Below are 20,269 nucleotides of genomic sequence, written 5' to 3' on the forward strand. Positions count from 1 at the left end.
TGTTGAATGCAGCCAGGGCTGAGGTTGCCTGCGCTGTAGGAAACCCCGTCTGATTAAAAGAGCCCATTCCAGTGCCTGAAGTCAGAGCACGTCAAAGGGCATTTTCCTTTTCTTCTCCATACCCAGTTGTTTCAGACATTGCCTTCATATGATTTGAAGGACCTCCGATATGAGAAGTAGGGTCAGGCAGCGGTGTAGGTTTAGTCTAGAGATGCTGACCCAGAGAATCAATATTAAAGAGTCAAAACAGGAAACACAAATACCCAAAAGTATAGAATGGCTTTTTTTCTCTTTATAAAAATAAATTTTATTTTGGAATCATTTTATATTTAACAGAAAAATTGCAAAGAAATCACAAATAATTCCCTTATACCCTTCATCAAGTTTCCCTAAGTGTTACTATCTTACATTACCATGGTGCATGTGTCAAAGCTAAGAAATTAATGCTGGTACATTACTGTTAACTAAAATGTGGATTTTATTTGGATTTCATCAATTTTTCTATTCATGTTCTCTTTTAGTTATGGGACCCAGCCAGTTGTCATGTTATGATGGCTTTTTAAAACTTTGCTGGGCTGTGAAGTCTTAGCTACTTCTCCAGTCCCCTTTAGTTATGAGACCCAGTTTAGTTGTCATGTTATGATAGCTTTTTAAAACTTTGCTGGGCTGTGAAGTCTTAGCTACTTCTCCAGTGTCCTGAGCAGTCAAGGACCGCCATGTGTATGTGCCTTGTTACCACTACGTTGCTACACTAAGAATTTGAATGCATTTTGTCTTATGTATTCTTGGCTTTTAGGGCATCACATCTCTGCCCAGTAGTATCCCTTTTATCCCTCTTCCTTTCAGAAAATCCCTTTGGAATGGAAATAACCCCCCCACCAACTCTCCAATGCTGCATACAAGTGGGGGCCTCAAGATGTGACAGGGTTAGAGGTTTTTTCAGTTAATTTTTCCCCAGGAAGTTTTTGAGAAATGACCTAACAGCATGAAGATGTTTTTATTTTTTCAAGGGACCAAACTGTTCAGGACCCAAGTCAATGGATTAATTTGATAATCAACGCATTTTAATCACATATTAAATGTAAACAGATTTCTTTGCACTTTTTCCGTAGGATGGATTAAATCCTATTTCCCTTTGGGGATTTCAAGACTACTGGTAAATTGAAGAGAAGATTGTGCGTTTGTTAATTGAAGCAGATGACAGGGTGGCCCATACCTTGCTCCTTGACATGCTTCCCTGGTTTGACTTTCAGGACAGATAGCATAGTCTCTTGGTTTTCTTCCTTCCTCCCTGGTTTCTCCTTCTTCTCCTTTGGGCTTTCTTCTCTTTTCTCCCAATGTCTTCAATGATGGAGGGTCCCAAGATTTAGTCTTTGACTATTCTTTCTCTATGTTAATTGAAATCTCAGCTGGTCTTGTGCTTTAAATACCATCTGAAAGCTGATGACTCTCATATTTATATCTCCAGCCCCTCTCCTGAAATCCAGACTGGAATATGTATTAAACTGTCGACCAGACATCTCTACTTAGATGTCTGCTGCATAAGGCAAATTCAGAACATCTGAAACTGAATTATTGACCTTCCCCCAAACCTGTGCCACCCACAACCTTCCCCATGACAGCTGTAGCAATTTCTCCTGTCTCCCAGTTACTGGGACAAAAATTCTCAGTCACCCTCATCTGCTTTCTTCCCTCTACACTCCACAAGAAAGTCCTGAAAGTTCCACCTTGAAAATATATTCAGAATCCAGCCTTTGTGACTATTGCTATACTGCTAACAACCCAGGTTGAGCCACCATCATCTCCCCACTGGACCACTGAGTTAGTCTCTCTTAGCTGCCTCCTATCAATTGGATCATGTTACTTCTCTGTTCAATACTCTCCAAGGGCTTCCCCTCTTTCTGTGTAAAAACTACTGTCTTCACTGTGGCCTCTACGGTCTACATTACCTCACTCCCCATTGGCTCTCTGGCTTGTCTTCTTTCTCTTCCTCCTCTGCCCTTCATGCACTGGCCTTCAGCCACAGGGCCTCTGTGTTATCTCACCTCAGGGCCTTTACACTGGCTATTCCCTCTACCTGGAGGCTCTTACCCTAGATATCAGCATGGCCAACTCCCTCACTTCCCATAGATCTTTATTCTAAATGTCACTTCTCGGTGAGGACACCCAGACCACCCTCATTAAAATTGCAGCTTTCCCACATACTCCTGATTCTCTTCATCTTGCTGTTTCTTTTTTCTTCTAAACTACTGCTGAACATACTCTTTTATGTGCTCATGTATGCTTATTGTTTTTGGCCTGTCCCTCTCCACTAGACTGTAAGCTCCACGAGGGCAGAGATTTTTGTCTCTTCTGTTGTCTCTATTGATATATGCTTAAGAATAATGTCTGGCACATAGTAGTTACAGTCAGTTTTTATTGAATGAATAATTCTTAACTGTGAAGGGTGTTTGGAAAGTTAACGCAATTACAGATGATAGTCGCTAAATCATCAATGGCTAATGTTTGCTGAGCCCAGACCTCCCGCCATGGCCTATAGTAAGGGCTTTATAGGCTTTTGTCTTATTTAATCCTTACAATGATGTTAAGAGACAGTTATTCATAATATTTCCACTTAACAGTGAAAGAAACTGAGACACAGAAAGTTTAAATAAATTGTCCATAATTGTAAATGGCCCATCTCTAGTTTGCTTTAGCACCTGTAGCCTGTAACCAGTAAGTCTGGAGGAAATTATGGAATGGATAATGGAGGGAGAGGGGGAAGCATATTTCGTTGTTAACAGCGCTCTTGTCAGAGTGCTCACATTTAATTTCAGAGTATGCGGTGTTAATTTCCAGATGAGGGAGGCTTTAGTTTGTAGTTAATCCCACATCTCCAAAAATGCAGTCTGTGTTCTTCCTTTTCCTTATTGTTTAAACCCAGGTCTCTGTCCTTTCCAGAACTGGCAGCCATTTAAGCCTCAGTCCGGGGGAAGTTTGGTTCCAGGTTTCTCGTTTCCTTTTCCAGAATGGCCTTTGGGGAAAGATAAATGGTGTTCTCCCTCCTGTGAGGGCAAATATCTCCTCAGCTGAGAGTTTCATGTTAATGCTTCTTCCTTAGGAACTTTCCTGACTGCAGAATACTATTCCCTCCTGATGTGATCCCTTGGAGGGCCACGCCCAGGCCCCTGCAGCCACTTCTGGCAGGTGTCTGCTTCTCTCTCCCAGGGTAGTCCTTGTCCTCAGAGATTTGGAACACTCGTCACCTGTCAGTAGCCACTCTCAGGCTGCTGTCAGCTGTCTGACTAGATCTTGTGGGCCTGGGCCTGGACCTGGACCTACTCACCAGTGGGAGGCCTGTTCTGAGCATGAAGTTATAATATCTTCCTACTCAGCATCTGTATTATTTTTCTATGCTCTGTAATGAATTGCCACAAATTTGATGGCTCAGAACAACATGCATTCATGATCTCACAGATTCCGTAGCGTATTTAGGTTCTTTGCATCAGGTCTCATCCAGCTGCAATATAGGTGCTGTCAGGGGCTGTGATCTCAACAGAGGTTCAACTGGGGAAAGATCTGTTTCCACTGCTTCCCTTAGGTTCTTGGCAGAATTCATCTCCTTGCAGTCATAGAACTGACATCCCTGTTTCTTGCCAACTGTTATCCAGGGGCTGCCCACAGTTCTTTGCTATGTGGCCCTTTCATAACATGGCAGCTTTCTTTTTCAAAGCCAGCAAGAGGAACATATAGCTCCAGTCTGCTGAAATGGAATCTTATAGCATAGTGTAATCACAGGAGGGATACCCCATCCTCTTTGCCATATTGTGATGGTTAGAAGCAAGGTTCAGTACCTGTCCTCACTCAAAGGGAGGGTTTTACAAAGGCATGAACACCAGCAGGTGGAGGTGATTGGGAGGAAGGGGTCACCTTAGCGTGTGTTCACCAGAGCAACCATATTTAATGTGGTTAAATTGTGGAGGTAATCCCTGAAGCCAGGGAAGACCTATTAGTTGCTCATCTATTCCCTCAGCAGATGTTGGATTCGCTTTGCCAAGACTGTAGGTCAGGATGTGATTTTTCATGTGGCATCTAGAAAATTTGTAATAATGCCTATTTTTGTTGATTTTTTGTGCTCCTTTCAGTTCAGATGTAACTGAGTCAATTATCTGATGAAATGAACCAGAGATGCCTCCCTTCTTATAGTACTTCTTGTTATAGAACCAAAGATGGTAGTTATGAGGTCCTCTACTAAAGGTTATTCCTTATGAACCTGGGCTGTTGAGCTGCTGAAAGGCAGACTCATCTTCCCTCTGTTCATCTTATGAGTGTTTTACTGAGTGGATACAGTGTTGACTTATTTAAAATGATTCCTGTTTTTTAGCCTACTCATTTAAAATCTCAGTGTGTGTGTGTGTGTGTGTGTGTGTGTGTGTGTGTGTGTTTATGTTTTTTTTTTTTTTAATTTTATTTTTGACAGAGAGACAGAGTGTGAGCGGGGAAGGGGCAGAGAGAGAGGGAGACACAGAATCTGAAGCAGGCTCCAGGCTCTGAGCTGTCAGCACAGAGCCCAACACGGGGCTCGAACCCACAAACCATGAGATCATGACCTGAGCCAAAGTCGGCCGCTTAACCAACTGAGTCACCCAGGCACCCCCTCCAGTGGGTGTTTATAAATAACCTCACACAGTCTGACCTTTGTCTTCATATGACAGAGCAGCTGGGATTTCACATGTTAGAACACTGTCTTCCCACGCCTGTCTTTGTTGTTGGAGACCCCACGATACGCATGACAGGATGTCATGACCACGTCTTCTCTTTCAAAAGTCTGAAATATTCTGCTTTAGTTCCTCTCAATAGGTCTTTTGTTTGGGGGGGGATAGAGGATGAGAATGTGGGGGGAAAATGAGAACATGATTCCAGTCTGTGATGAAGTTATAAAGCAGGAAGACTGGAGCGCAGAATCGGTTTCTTTTTTGGAGTTAGTTTATTCCAGTTTGACCAGTAGGAATCAGTTTATTCTTTCACATTTCAAAAGTATGTGCCTCAGTCCCTACGCCTGAAAGGATATGTTAGAAGGAAAAATAAAATCAAGATATGCTATTGACCTTTGGTTACCCAATGATAATTGCACACCTGGGAAAAACCAAATCCTCTTTAAAAATTTTTCACTTTTGAATTCCATGTAAATCATACCCAGATGGTCAATGGTAGCACATAAATTGCTTTTCATGATATATAAGAATCTTAGAAATCATTTTTTAAAATATAGCAAATATGCATTCAGAAACCATTGATTTGGTAGGATATATGTGTATTCAGAGTTCTGTATGAAAGTGCCCACTTTAAGAATTTTCTGGCCGGGGCGCCTGGGTGGCGCAGTCGGTTAAGCGTCCGACTTCAGCCAGGTCACGATCTCGCGGTCCGGGAGTTCGAGCCCCGCGTCAGGCTCTGGGCTGATGGCTCAGAGCCTGGAGCCTGTTTCCGATTCTGTGTCTCCCTCTCTCTCTGCCCCTCCCCCGTTCATGCTCTGTCTCTCTCTGTCCCAAAAATAAATAAACGTTGAAAAAAAAAAATTTAAAAAAAAAAAAAAAAAAAAGAATTTTCTGGCCACCCCTGCTCTCACAGAGGCTGGCATGGGCCCCTCTTAGGTAGAGCTCCTCATAAGTGGGCCAGGAGAGCCCTGCTCACCCCTCAGCCAGTGGGGAGTGACTGTGCGTGTGCTGTAAGCCCTTGGACAGAGTCCAGCGCCCTGGTCCCTAAGTCCTGATCCCCATGACCAGCCACCCAGAGAGAGAGCAGACACGCCCCGCTGACACTTAACTGCAGTCCATTTCTTCTTGCCTTATCCCTGGCTGGGTGGGCCAAGGAATCACCTTCAATTTCTGATGATCACGTGGCTTTCAGGAGTTCCTCAAGCCCCCATACAAGAGCTCCCTATAGGAGCTCTTCAAAGGCATGGTGTGGAGTGGTAGAATTTCCTTCTGGTATCACTTGCTGCTGGTTCTCCTGAGTGTTGCATGATGTACATGATGTGCACAGTTACATGTGGGAAGGACAGAAGCGGCCAAACCACATGGGTGGGGAAATGACAGGGCCATGCTGGATGCCTCTGCACCGACCAGAAGACTGAAATTGTTTGCCACAAACAACCCTTTATATCCACTCTTTCCCCAGGACTTTAGTTGCCATATATCTCGATAGATAGATAGATAGATAGATAGATAGATAGATAGATATAATTTTTTTAATGTTTATTTTTGAGACAGAGACAGAACGTGAGCGGGGGAGGGGAAGAGAGAGAGAGGGAGACACAGAATCCGAAGCAGGCTCCAAACTCTGAGCTGTCATCACAGAGCCCAATGCAGGGCTCGAACCATGATATCATGACCTGAGCCGAAGTTGGGTGTTTAACCGACTGAGCCACCCAGGTGCCCTGCTTTATATTCTTTCTTTAATGCATCTTTAATTTTGGTAGATTTTGCCAGATTGCCTTCTGTAGGGATTGAACCTTTTAAAAGTTCTTTTAAATTAATTTTAATTTTCCAAGTGCTATAAGAATATACTATCTTCAGAAAAAGTGGAAAAAATTAAAGATACAGCTAAAGTCAATTTCAGTTACCGCCACCAGCCCTAGACCCAGTTCCCCTGCAGACAGATCCTCTCCTTCCCCCAGAATTAAATGCTGTTGTTGGTTTGGTGTGCCTTTTTGTCTATGCCTTGGCAGATATAAACCCATGGGAAATAAATATTATGGTAATGTGTGTGTGTGTGTGTGTGTGTGTGTGTGTGTGTGTGTGTGTGTGTTGTTTAACGCATAAACCATATTGTACTAAAATTCTATAATGGTGTGTTTTACTTAATGCTATGTCTTGGAGGTCTTTCCATGATGTGTATAATTATACATCTATGTATAATTTGAGTTTTTACCATAAATTATTTTTCAGCAGTGCCTTTTTGGTATTTACTTTCAGGAAAGAATTTGGGGTTTATTAAATACCCAATGATTCATACATAAGTATATTACAAAATCTTAACCTTTGGTTGTTTTTTCCCCCTCTCTTCAGATCTCAGAAAAATGATCTCCACAACGAACGCTACATCTTGGAATTAGATTGCTGTTCCTCCTTAGACCACCTGACGGGCCAAAAGCTCATCCCGGAGTTCATTAAGAAGGTGAGCCCTGTGGTCAGGAGACAGTTGAACAGTTGTGCAGCGCGAGCCGGCCGGGGGCTGGCCAAGGGCAGTTCAGCCACACCGCACAGGCCAGGGTAGCAGCCAGTGCCTCCTCACACCTGGGCCTTCGGGCGGCCCCACAGGGGTGCAGCACCCCCTACCCCCCGCGCCCCCCCCCACACATAGCTCGGGCTGACAATGACTCTGAAACAAGATGGCTTCCCCCCTTCCCAGTCTGGCGAGACCTTGAACCTTGTCTTTTAAGGCTGGAGCGGCATTCACAGCGAACAGGCCTGTGGGCCCACTGCTGAGACTCCTGCCAAACCCTCAGGGTGGTGGGCCACTCCCCACCGCCAGCCCGGATCCCACCTTCCACTTGTCCTGTGGGGCCTCATTGCTACGAGCCGCCTTTCTTTCCTAGTGTGGGAGCAGCCCAGAGCCCCGTGACCACTGGCATATGCAGTTACACAAGGGAAAATTGCCTACTTGCAGGGGAGTCCTTCTCTGCCCAGAAATGTGTCTGGTTTTGAATTTCTCATCATGCCATACGAGGTTCCCTGCCTAATTGCAGGGTTCACCTGAGTTTCAGTAGGACATTCACTGCAGAAGGAATGTCCTTGCCCGGACTGGGGCTAAGTTCACTCCTTAGTGCTTACCTTGTTCTCTCTCGCCCAGTCTCCCACAACAAGTGACAATTCCCCATCCTGGAGAGGTGATTATGGCTTGTTTGGGACTTCATCTGTCAGCTAATGAATTCATTAATAAATAGTGTTGGCCGTCAACTTTGGGCCAGAAATACCGCATGCCTGCTTGGTGCTGGACATGGAGAACAGCCGTGGTCCCCGCTCTCAGGCCCTCAGGTCCTCACACCTGTAAGGTGGACCCCGGAGGAGAGTGATGAGCGTTACCAGCAGGGAAGCAGCAGACACCGTGTGGGGTGGGTATCAGTGGGGGGGAGGGGGGGGTATCTCACGCTAAGACAGAGAGGATGAGGAGTTACCTGGTGATGGGGCTGCACGGGGAAGGTCGGGGACTCCTCCAAACAGAGCGAGCAGCGTGTGTGAGGGCCCGGTGCAGGAGCAAGTGAGGGGAGTGAAGAGATCAGAGGAGCTTTGGGGAAGAAAAAGAGTGCCAGGGGTGAGAGCAGGGCCAGGACTCTGCTGTAAACGCAATGGAGGCTGCTCAGAGGATTTTTGCAAAAGAGTGAAATAATCAGATTGTCCCTTTAAACACCCAGTGACCCTTTTGCTGTTGTTTCCTTCCTGCCTCCCTCCCTTCAACATTGATTGAGTGTTCAGGCTCAACGAGGCCTTAGGAATAACCCCTCATGTATGGTGGCCAAGACCTGGAGACTGGGAGTCAGATGACCTCGTAGGTCAAAATTTCTGATAATTTTACTAGAACGATGCAGACTCTTCTCTGATGGAATTCAGGTCATTACTTAAGAAATGGAGGGATGAGGTGCCTGGTGACACTGTCGGTTAAGCCACCAACTCTTGATTACAGCTCAGGTCATGATCTTACAGTTTGTGGGATTGAGCCCCACATAGGGCTCAGCACAGAGCACAGAGCCTGCTTGGGATTGTCTCTCCCCCTTCTCTCTCTGCCCCTCCCCTGTTTGCACTCTCTCTCTCTCCCTCTCTCTCTCTCAGGAAAAAAAAAAAAAAGAAATGGGGAGAAAGGCAATTTTTGTTTGCATGTGCATAAGCCTGACAACATGAGTTTTTGTGTAACTTATGTAGATGCCTGTACACATAGGGCCCTCTTTCCTGGATCGATGCAGACAAAATGTTCTAATAAACTTGAGTAGGGACACGCTAGAGGTGGAACTTACCCCATGATCTGAGTACTGGGGAAAAACTGTTCTAGAAATAGGCTTGTAATCAAGACTCGGATACTTGGAATGTTTGTAGGTAATTGGGTAAGATGAGGACGTGAGTCTCTGTCCATACTTTCACATTTGCTCTTTTAAAAACATATGATTTGGGGGGGTGCCTGAGTGGCTCAGTCAGTTAAACATCTGACTTCTGCCAAGGTCATGATCTCATGATCCGTGAGTTCAAGCCCTGCATCGGGCTGTGTGCTGACAGCTCAGAGCCTGGAGCCTGCTTTCAATTCTGTCTCCCTCTCTCTCTGTCCCTCCCCCGCTTGTACCCTGTCTCTCTCTTTCTTTCTCTCTCTCTCTCTCTCAAAAATAAACATTAAAAAATTTTTAAAAAATAATGAAAAAACATATGATTTGGGACTTTTGTCTTAACCAAGCCAGATCATTGCATGACTGTTACATTGTGCCAATATCAGGTCTTAAGGAGACAGCAGCCTGATTAGTGGGCTCTCAGATACTGGTGTGTGTAGTGTTTGGAGTGTAGGTAGACATCTGTCTATCTGTGTGTGTGTGTGTGTGTACATGCATGCATGCGTATCAGTATCTGATGGTTCGTTTCATAGTAAATCATTGACACCTGCTTATTCTATGTTAATATAAGAATTATGTTTTTAACATTTTGAATATTATATACTTTAAAAAGCCCACCATGCCATCCTGCTCCTGCCATACCCCTGGTTTTCAAACAAAAACCATTGGGTCCAGACAGACTAGATAACTTGCACACTAGGGTAGTACTAAGATTCCTCATGTGTATCCCAGAATCTCTCACCTCTGCTCGTCTCTAGAGAGGTGGTTTATGGTCATGGTCAGCAGGTGGAGGTACAGTTTCTGCCAACAACCCAGGGGTGTTGAGATCCTGCCATTTGTCCCTCGCCGTCCAGTGTAGCCGAGAGCTGGACCTGGAAGGATCCAGCATTTCTGGTCATTGGTGCTGGTTGTGGCTGTAGTTTCTAGGCCAATGGCTGTGACACCCGGGAGAAGAGGGACAAAACAATGGGTCTGGGCCTCCTTCCCTCTGTTCCTTTTTTCTGTTGTCGGACAAGATGTCTGGAGAAAACACCACTTCTGTGTGTGAAGAGCAGAGGGGAACTGAATACCCCTCTGTAGGATCAACAGCTTTTCCAGCTGATGGCAGAATTTTACACATGTGTAAATTTTTCTGTCATCGCACAGGTAGAAGACCATGGGAGCTTCCTGGGAAGAAATACACTAAAAACCATTTGTGTCTTTTCAGTAAATATTTAATGAATAGCCTGGTCTCTATTTGTATATAGAGAGAGTGGTGACACTTGTTAATTGCCATTCACTTAGGCCAAGATGAAGCTGTGTCACTGGCGGCTACAGCTTACAGTCATTACTTTTTATCTGGGTCATTATTTTGTGTGAAATAATGGCTCCTGTTCCTGTGACAAGCAGATCCGTCTTACGATGAGATGGTAATTAACTCATTTTGTCATTGTACCATCATACAGGATAAGCTCATATTCTCTGCCTATTAGAATTAAATTCAAAGTGATTAAATTTTTTTTTCTTAAGAACAATGGCCCAGTATTATTTTTCCACTGAATGTTTTAAATTAGCAGAACTTTTGGATAGAGAACATGGATGGAAGGAGGGAAAGGAGATTTCATTATTTCTCACAAATGGGAAAAATAAAATCATCTGTATCTGTGTCATGTAAAATTAAGCTGAAGGTGCCATAATTCACAGCCCCTCTCCATCATGATTTTCAGCAGAGGGTGAGGGGAATTCTGTAAAGACGACTCTGTTCCTTTCAGTGTGGTCTAATGATTTCTCTGAGCACTTTGGCTGTTCAAATTAAATCTGGCCTACTGCATTTTGTTTTTCCCCTCTTGTATCCTGCTGTGCTCCATCCAACCGGCCCTTTATGTAAATTATTTATTATGGACCACAGAACATTTAAAAGGCAGATTTATGATCAGACTTGGAGAGACTGTGTGTTCCAAGTCCTAGAACTGAATGCTTCAGGGACAAAGAGTCTCAGGGCTCTCTGAGAACAGAGATGCTGCCTCTGCTGCCTTGAAACAAAGGTCCCGCCGCCAGGTACCTCCAGAGCCTGTCTTGTGTGGCTGGTTTGTGGGGCCCCTTGGAATTTCCTGTTCTTCAGAGTTCCCAGAGGATTGTAAAGGAGACAGAATGATGTCAAACAAAGGGCTTACATGTTCATCTTCACATTCCTTTACATTCTTTGGAGCTTCTTGGGAAAGAGCTCCTATGTTTGGAAAACGCTTTGAAGTTTTCAGAGTCATTCTGGGTTGTGCTTCACGGTTAATTTTGGGCAAGAGGCCACACCGGCAGCGGTGTCTCCCTTCTAGACACCAGGAAACAGCTCCGAGAAGATGAGGACTTTGCCCAGGGGCTGGGACTGTTCACGGATGCAGCCTGGGCAGGTCTTTCTACAGGAGCGGCCCCAGCGGGAGGTGGTGGGATTTGGGTGGAGCAGGAAGTTTCTTCGGCCAAGTGGGGAAGGTTTTGGAGAGGTGTGGTATAGAATGAGGGCCCCGGAAAGTGACGGCTAGATGGAGGGGTGAGGCGGATGGCGCTGTTTTTTGGTAAAGAGAGGAGCATGGAAAGAAAGTTCAAGGCTGAGAGTCAAGTTCTGTTTAGCTGGGATTTGGGATGAACAAAGGGAAGAGGAAGGCTGTTCTGGGCAGGATTCTTTTGCTTGTGTGAAAACAGAGCCTTCCTCAAGCCAGCTCAGGTGCGGTAAATCAGGGGGGTTTACTACAAAGATGCAGGAATGGCCTGGAGCCCCTGTGACAGAATACAGAAAAGCCCTCCCCCATCCCCCACCCCCCAAAAAAAGCAGCAGCAGCAGAAGAAGAAGAAGAAGAAGAAGGAGAAGGAGAAGAAGAAGAAGAAGAAGAAGAAGAAGAAAAGGAAAGGAAAAGGTTGGGCTCCCTGGCTATATTATATGCTGCTGGCCCATATTTATGTACCTGTAGGTTTATTTAAATTTTAAATGGGATTTCACTCCACAGAGGGAATCCCTGTGTGTGCCAGGCACACCCTGTGCTAATAGGCTTTACACACACTATACTCTTTTTTTTTTTTTCAACGTTTTTTATTTATTTTTGGGACAGAGAGAAACAGAGCATGAACAGGGGAGGGGCAGAGAGAGAGGGAAACACAGCATCGGAAACAGGCTCCAGGCTCCGAGCCATCAGCCCAGAGCCTGACGCGGGGCTCGAACTCACGGACCGCGAGATCGTGACCTGGCTGAAGTCGGACGCCCAACCGACTGCGCCACCCAGGCGCCCCGACACACACTATACTCTTAACCCTTATCTCACCCCCTCTGGAGGCTCATCCCTGTTTTATAGGTGGAGAAACTGAGGCACAGAGACGCTGTGCAGTTTGCCCAGAGTTAAAACTGTGAAAGGTGGGACTGAGATTTGAACCCAACCCATCTGACCCAAAGGGTGCATTCCTAACCATTTGGCCATGCTGCCTATTCTGTGTCATCCTCAGGAACGGAGAGGGGGCTGTCCCAGCTGGAGGAGAGATGGCATGGGAGGCAGACAGGTGAAGCTTTGTCTGGTACATAGAGATAGATTTTAGAACCTCTTGAATGCCTCCCCTCTGTGGAGGTTGGGTCTGTAGGCCTCGCTGCCCATCTGAGAAAGCCACACTCCCTGCCACTCTCCAGGTGAGAGACTTCAGGGCCTTTGCCCTCAGGTACTCAACTCTGGGCTCTGCCCCATAGATTCACTCCCTTTTATGATGGAAGGGTGAGCACTGACGTGCACAAGCCGCTCAGACCTAGGTTTGTCTTCCACTGGACCACAGAGACCTTAGAATGTAGCAGTGGAGGGGAGGCGAGGCAGACCCCTGCCTTGTCCTGTGGGGAACAGTTCATGGTCAGAAGCTCAGTGGCTTAGATTAAGCTAGATGTGTTGCCCTTTCAAAAACCAAATGGTGCGGGGCACCTGGGTAACTCAGTGAAGCATCTGACTTTGGCTCAGGTCATGATCTCAAGGTTTGTGAGTTCGAGCCCCGCATCAGGCTCTGTACTGACAGCTCAGAGCCTAGAGTCTGCTTCAGATTCTGTCTTCCTTTCTCTCTGCCCCTCCCCTGCTCATGCTCTGTCTCTCTCTCTCTCTCTCTCTCAAAAATAAAATAAACATTAAAAAAAATTAAAAACCAAATAGTGCTTCTTAACATCTTGACCTAAAGAGAAGAACCCAACAGATCTTTAAAATAGAAATGTCTCCTTTTAATGAAACGGAATATCCCAAATTCCTAGGATTATGAAACTTGGCCATAGTATATAAATGACTCATCATTTGCTTTCTGTCTGATTGCTGAGTATTAGGGCCTCATTTCTACAAGTGCGGTGCAGAGAGTTTAATTTTAATTAGTGCAAGATGCTGATTCAGAATGAAAGAAGAAATATGTTAAAAGGCTTCCCTTACCTACACCCCCACCTACCCCCAAGCCAAGTGAATTGTGACATTTCAAAAAGGTGGATCTGGTGGGCGCTGGGGAGGAGTGGAGGCAAAATGGTGTGTGAATGAGCATATGCCCTCAGAGTGGAAGACAGATTGCTGGGGGTGGGCAGGGAAGAGGCTGGTGGTGGAAGCGAGGCCTTGCTGGAGAATGAGGGCATCCCGTATGCTATTGTCTCCAGAACTTAATAAACATTTGTCACGGGAATGAACAAATTAAAAGATGAATGCAGAGGAAAAATCGTTAAGATTGTGTCGTAGAAGGGGAGAGAGAAGTCTGAAATGACACTCCAGTGACTGAAGTGTGAGGTAGGGTCCCTTGTGAGGACGGAGAACACATGGCATGAGGAACTATTTGGGGCCAGAGAGGTAATGAGATTGGGGATGGGCATGTTGGGACTTGGTGGGACACTCAAGGGAACATTCCAGAAGACAGTTGTGATTGTTGGGCTGGAACGTAGGAGGAAGCTAGGAATGGAGCTGTAGTTATCTGAGGGGCAGACTCAGAGGCCCAGAGGGGCCAGGCAGGTAATGACAGTGAGAAGGAAGTTCAGGTGGTCATCTGGATGGCACATGCCCATCTCAAGGGGGCAGCCGCCACTTAGCATCAACTCATTGTTGCCTGGTGGAAATACGAACCCAGTACCACAAGATCTTCTGTTGTATTTTGGTTGGCTAGTTGGTTTTGTCTCATTTAGAGAAGCCAACAATGTTTTTATTTTCTTACTGTGACGTCTCTTGGTTTTTCAATGTCAGCCAATCGATCAGTTTAAAACTGTAAGATCTAGATCAGTGTTTCTCAAATTTTCTGTGCTGAAGGACCAGTTTTTTGTTGTTTGGTTTTAGTTTTCTTCCAGTCCATTAAGAAGTGATACTTATGTAAAATACGATAAAAACATGGCGGCAATGTCAAATGGCTAGAAAAGTGTCTACATGCCTGCCCTTGTTTTATGTACCTATCTTGTCATGGACTGTTAACAAAAAGTTGGTGGACCAGCAGTGTGCTGAGGACCAACCACACTTTGAGTAGCCACTGTTTGAGGTGGCAACGCCATGGGACAGGGTAGAATCATGACCTGAGAACTCACTTGTGCTTGTGGAGGGAAGAGACGAGAATACCATGGCTGGAGCTCTGGAAAGGACCCAGAGAAGGAAAACAAAAGAAAGAAGTTCTATGAAGCAAGAGGAGAAAAGGAAGAACATGATGTTACAGAATCTGAGGGAAGAGAATATTATAAGAGCAGAAAAGAGGTTGAGTTAGAACCCACTGAGTGGGTGGCCCACTGGGTTTGGTCACTGGAGGCTACTGGTAAATCCTGTAAGAGCAGTTTTCAAGAGTGGAGCAGGCAGAGGCCTCCCTCCATGGGTTTAAGAGTAAATAAGTTTGGAAAGAGAGAGAGAGTGGTGGCTAAGACAGGGTACAGGTGGAGGAAGTTTTGGTTGCTCTCAGTAGGAGTTAAAAGCTACCAGTGGAGAGGAGAAAACTAAAGAAAGTCAGAGGTGAGTTAAAGGTAGAGGCAGGTCCAGGTGGGGTGAGCCCACAGAGTGGACATCGGCTGCATACAGGGGACTGGATGCCCATTCCTCAGGCTTGGAGAGGAGGTAGGAAGCCACTTATAGGCTTCGATGCTCAGAGTGGAGAGAAAAATGTAGGCCCTCCTGCCTGGAGGCCTCTGTTTTCTTATAAAGTTCCTCTCCTACCCCAGCCTCTCTTGATCTTCTGTCCCCCTGCTGTTTTCATTGGCCTGCAACCTTCCTGTTCTGTCCAGGGGACACAGTTGAAGTTAATCTTAGCCTGAGGGGAGGGAAGGGATCATATGTTTATCTTGATCACTCCCCAAGAAACAAGACAGATTGTTGTGGTTCATTGTCTCTCTGCATGAATCCAAGATCTAGTAGTGTGGGCCAAGATCCATTCATGTTTCTTTGAACAGATCTTTGAGGACCCCTATGTGGTAGTGTCCCGGGATACCTTAGTGAGCCAGTACAGGTAATGCCCCTGGTCGTATGAAGCTTACAGTGTAGCTGAGGACACAGACATGGAGCAGATAGTCACATGATGGAAGTAGAGTGACAAAATGGGTATGCGTTCCAGAGCAGAACACTGTGAGCGGCCCTGACCCAGGCTGGCAGTGCAAGGAGGGAATGGTCCATTAAGAAGTGGGGTTTACACTTCCATCTAATGGGTAATCAGGTGAGGGAGAGTCGGGGCTAGTGGTTATTGGAATGGCTTGGACACAGGCTATGAGGTGGGAGGGAGCATGTTTGGTACAAGGAAGAAGAAGGAGACCATTGTGATTTGGTGGCAGAGAATGGAGGATGCGTTCTGGGGCTAGGACTCCCACGTAGGCTCAGGATTTGGATCTTATCCCAAATGCAATGGAAAACTATTGGAGGGTTTTAAGGAGGAGCTAAAGAATGATACCAAATGTGCACTTTGGGAAGAGATGTCGAGATTGGATTGGAGGAAGGAGCCAGTGCAGTTAGGACACTGTTGGAGTATCTCTTTATAGACAGTTAGAGATTGTAGCTAAGCTTACAGTCAGAGTGTCATCATAGTGGAGATGTAGAGAAGTGGTTTGAATTAAGAACTATGGAGCTGGGGGGCCTGGGTGGCTCAGGTGGTTAAGCGTCCAACTTTTGATTTTGGTTCAGGTCATGATCTCATGGTTCAGTTAGTGAGATTGAGCCTTGTTTCGGGTTCTGTGCTGATAGTGTGCAGCATGCTTGGGATTCTCTCCCTCTCTCTGCCCCTCCCCCCTTGTCTCTGTGTGTGCGCTCGCGCTCTCTCTCAAAATAAATAAACATTTAAAAGGAAAAAAGAAGAACTGTGGAGCCTAAGAGCTCACCAGAGTGAGTAACAGGGTGTGGCAGAGACGGAGAGGATCGAGCTGGTTTGGCTATGCAACTGGATGAATGGGGTCCTTTGCTGCGATAAGGGAGACAGTGGGCCAGGACATTGTTTCCATGGTACAAGAGCTCAAGGCAGCCATCTGGGCTGGAGACACCAGCTGGAAAATGATAATTGAAACTGTGGTCATGGATGAAATCACTGATGAAGGAAGGGAGCTGAGCCCCGGGGAATTCCAGCACTGATTGCCATGCAAAGAAAAGAGGCAGAAAGGAAGTGGCTAAGAGGGCCTGGGAAATTCAAACATTGGGTGATGGAGGTCGAGTGTATCTAAGCAAGGAGGGGTTGTCAACTCTGTCAGCGACCCTAAGACTAAAAATCAGAAATAACCACTGATAATGTCATTGGTGATGTAGTCATGAGGCCATTGGTAGCCTCTGTGGAAGCTCTTTTGGTGGCCTCACCCCTTCCAGCACATAATTTACGAAGCCTGTTCCAAAATGTCTTTGGGTTATAATTAAAAACCACTGCCATTTATTCCATAGAACTCATGTTGTTCCTGTATTATTCCTAGGATGGTCCTGAGATTTCTGGTCTTGTGGGCTTTTGTTTTTCCACTTTTAAATTTAAGATGTTCTTTCTTTCCTTGGGCTTGCTGAATCATCTTCATTGTTCTCCTTAATGTAATTTTTATTAAGCAACCGAATTTTAATACCTGACTAGGGGATTAGAACTTGCAATTCTATGTAATTTTTAGCTTTTGCAGCACATATCACATGAAATAATAACAATAAGCAAACTTGTAGTTAAATCAGAAACAAAATTAACTTGGGATTCCTAAAAATGGTATTTAGATGTGCATAGAACAGAAAGTCGCCTGTTGTAGGCTCTGTGGGCAGCCTGTGGCCCTCAGACTTGCATTCCTTTGTGGTCTCTGCAGAGAAATTGCCCAAAGCCAAGGAATCAGAAAATATTCTAGGTGCTAGTGGAGCAGACAAGACTGGATGGAAAACAGAAGGTATACCGAGAGAGGTGGCAGATATATGCCACCAGATATATACCTGATATCTCCCTGTTTTGTTCTAGGGAGACATTCAGCCTGGGCGTTAACACTTTTCACGATACCTTTCTACCCTCCTGGCTCGCATTTATCACCTGGGGAGGCTAATATCTCTTCCATCCCCACTTGTTGGTAGGAGGTTGATGATGCCGGGGCACACATAACTTTGCCTGAGGTCAGATGTTTGGTTGGCTGGAGGCGAGCCTGGGAGCTCCTGAAGGTGAGGAAGATGTGCGCCTCTCTAGGACATAGTAGTGGCCACGGAACACCTGAGATGTACTTTGCTCTCACAGTATTGAAGTAGGCCTCACAAGGAGCCCGGTGACGGATGATCCGAATGACCACCGGGTTCTAGTTCCCATGGCCTGCGAACCATGCTTATAGCAGACAGTAATGTTCCTTTGGGGCTGAAGGTGAAGCCAAAAAGCGCCGAAGATCTGGAGTTTCTTTCTTCTAAGCCAGCGTTTCTTGATATGTGCTCTTCCTGCGAGACTCCTCAGCAGAAGAGGTTCTGTAGCCCAATGTGTTTAAGAAACATGCATGTTGTAATCCTGTTGGAGGGTCATGATGCTCCTTAAAGGAGTCAAGGTTCTGAAAAGGTCTGTGGTAAGAAACTTCTTTACTTACTTTACCTCGGCATTTCTCGGCTATAATTTAAGAACTTTCCCCTTGCTTCTTGTCTTTCCCAAATTCCTATTTATATACCACCGTTGACAATCACAGATTGTTAGCAACAGCGGGGTGAGTCTCCTCTCTTTATACAGTGGGTTCCTAACACTGATTGTCTCCTAACATTGCACACAATGGCCCTTGCTCACAGGAGTGAAGGACTTTATTGCACTTTTTTGGTTCTCCTAAAATAAGTGTGTAAGCCCAGACACTTGGTATAGCAACTGTGTCTCCTAATCCTCACCAAACCTCTAAAGAAGGGGAAATCTGGACCAGAGCAATTTAAAACTCCCTCCTCTCTTTTGTCACTCCAGAAAGATGTGCTCAGCGCCTCTGTCATTCCTCTTGCTTTTTTAATAACAGACATAGCAATCTTCTAACACGTAGTCAGCAAAAACTAGGTCATTGGATTTGTTGACAGCTGTGGAATTCATGGATAGTGTTTGCTCTGTCTGGGTCAGTCCCAGCTTATCTGACCATGGTCCTTTAAAAGGACTGGTTTCCTGGGCATGTTTCTCCTTTTCTGCTTTCTTCCCCCACCCCCACCCTGCACTCTGCCATAGTTGTTAATCAGATCTTCAAATATATTGGTTTTTCCAGCTTTGATTTCTCATTCTTTTATCTCTCCCCTATCGTCACTAATCAAAACTGGCATTTTATCCCTTAGCAGTGCTATGGAAATACAGTGTCAGCCACCCATGTAATTTAAAGTTTTCTGGTAGCCATGTTAAAAAAAAGTAAAAACAAAGGTGAAATTAATTTTAATAATATGTTTTATTTAGCCTAATATATCCAGAATACTCTGTTTTCAATTTGTAATGAGATATTATATATATGCATATATATATATATTTATATATTATATTTTTTACAAGTGAAATATTTGAAATGTGTGTATTTTACACTTGTATCACATATCAGTTTGGGTGCTACATTTACTAACAGTTAAAGAGAAATGTCCTACAAAATAAAGTTCTGTAGGGGCACCTGGGTGGCTCAGTTAAGTGTCTGACTTCTGCCCAGGTCATGATCTCACAGCTTGTGCGTTCAAGCCCCATGCCGGGCTCTGTACTGACACCTCAGAGCCTGGAGCCTGCTTTGGATGCTGTGTTTCCCTCTCTCTCTGCCCCTCCCCCACTCACACTGTGTCTCTCTCTTAAAAATAAATAAACGTTAAAAAAAATTTTAACAAAATAAAGTTCTGTGTAACAGAAAAAAAAATTTTCTACTGCTTTAATTTTTAAATTTAAATTGAAGCTGGGGTGCCTGGGTAGCTCATTCAGTTAAGCGTCCGACTCAGGGCATGATCTTGCGGCTCGTGAGTTCGAGCCCCGTGTTGGGCTTTGTGCTGACGGCTCAGAGCCTGGAGCCTGTTTCAGATTCTGTGTCTCCCTCTCTCTCTACCCCTCCCCTGCTCACATTCTATCTCTCTCTCTCAAAACTAAGTAAACATTAAAAATAAAATTAATAAAAAAAAATTTGAAGTTAATTGGGACACCTGGGTGGCTCAGTTAGTTAGGTGTCTGACTCTCGATTTTGGCTCAGGTCATGATCTCACTGTTTGGTTGGTGAGTTCGAGCCCTGCATCCAGATTGCCACTGACAGTGCAGAGCCTGCTCTCTCCCTCTCTCTCTGCCCCTCCCCTGCTCGTGCTGTTTCTCTCAAAATAAATAAAAGTTAAAAAAATAATAATAAATTGAAGCTCATTAAAATTCAATAAAATTAAAAAATTAGCTACTTAGTTCGCTAACCACGTTATAAGTGCTCGATAGCCACAGTGGCCAGTGGCTACTGTCGTGGACAGCATGGTTCTGTAGGGTTCATTTACTTAAACAGTTTTGGCTCTCCGTGTTTTCTAGTTGACTAATGTGTTTTTAGCATGGATTAATGTGTTTTTAGTTGACACAAAAAAATGTGGTTATGAGTCTTGTCAGCCACAAGGAGCAAGGAGCAGTGTCAGTTGATAGCATACCTTGTATAACTGAAGAAAATTTTCCTTGTGGAAAGATCTAGAACACAGTTTGGAGCCCAGTTTACAGCCTTTTAGGAATATATTTGAAAAATTAAATTTCTATTTATAAAATGAAGTATTAATTTAGTTGTACCTGCATTTTTAAAAATAGATAAAATATATAAGCTTGGGAATAATACTTTTTTCCCCGTGTTTACACTTCATG

General features: G+C 44.9%; 1 protein-coding gene across 3 annotated transcripts in view; it reads left to right on the forward strand.

The window, feature by feature from the left end:
• The window catches only part of RFTN1 (raftlin, lipid raft linker 1), a 208,162-nt gene that overhangs the window by 103,902 nt on the left and 83,991 nt on the right, over nt 1–20,269 (forward strand). For all 3 annotated transcript variants that reach the window (XM_086674239.1, XM_086674238.1, XM_086674237.1), the window contains exon 4: nt 7,047–7,155. In XM_086674239.1, coding sequence (XP_086530365.1) covers nt 7,047–7,155 — 109 coding nt within the window. The remainder of the gene's footprint in view (nt 1–7,046; nt 7,156–20,269) is intronic.

Source organism: Puma concolor, chromosome C2 (assembly GCF_028749965.1).
Source record: "Puma concolor isolate L17-30 chromosome C2, mPumCon1.1.hap2, whole genome shotgun sequence".
Classification (NCBI taxonomy): domain Eukaryota; kingdom Metazoa; phylum Chordata; class Mammalia; order Carnivora; family Felidae; genus Puma; species Puma concolor.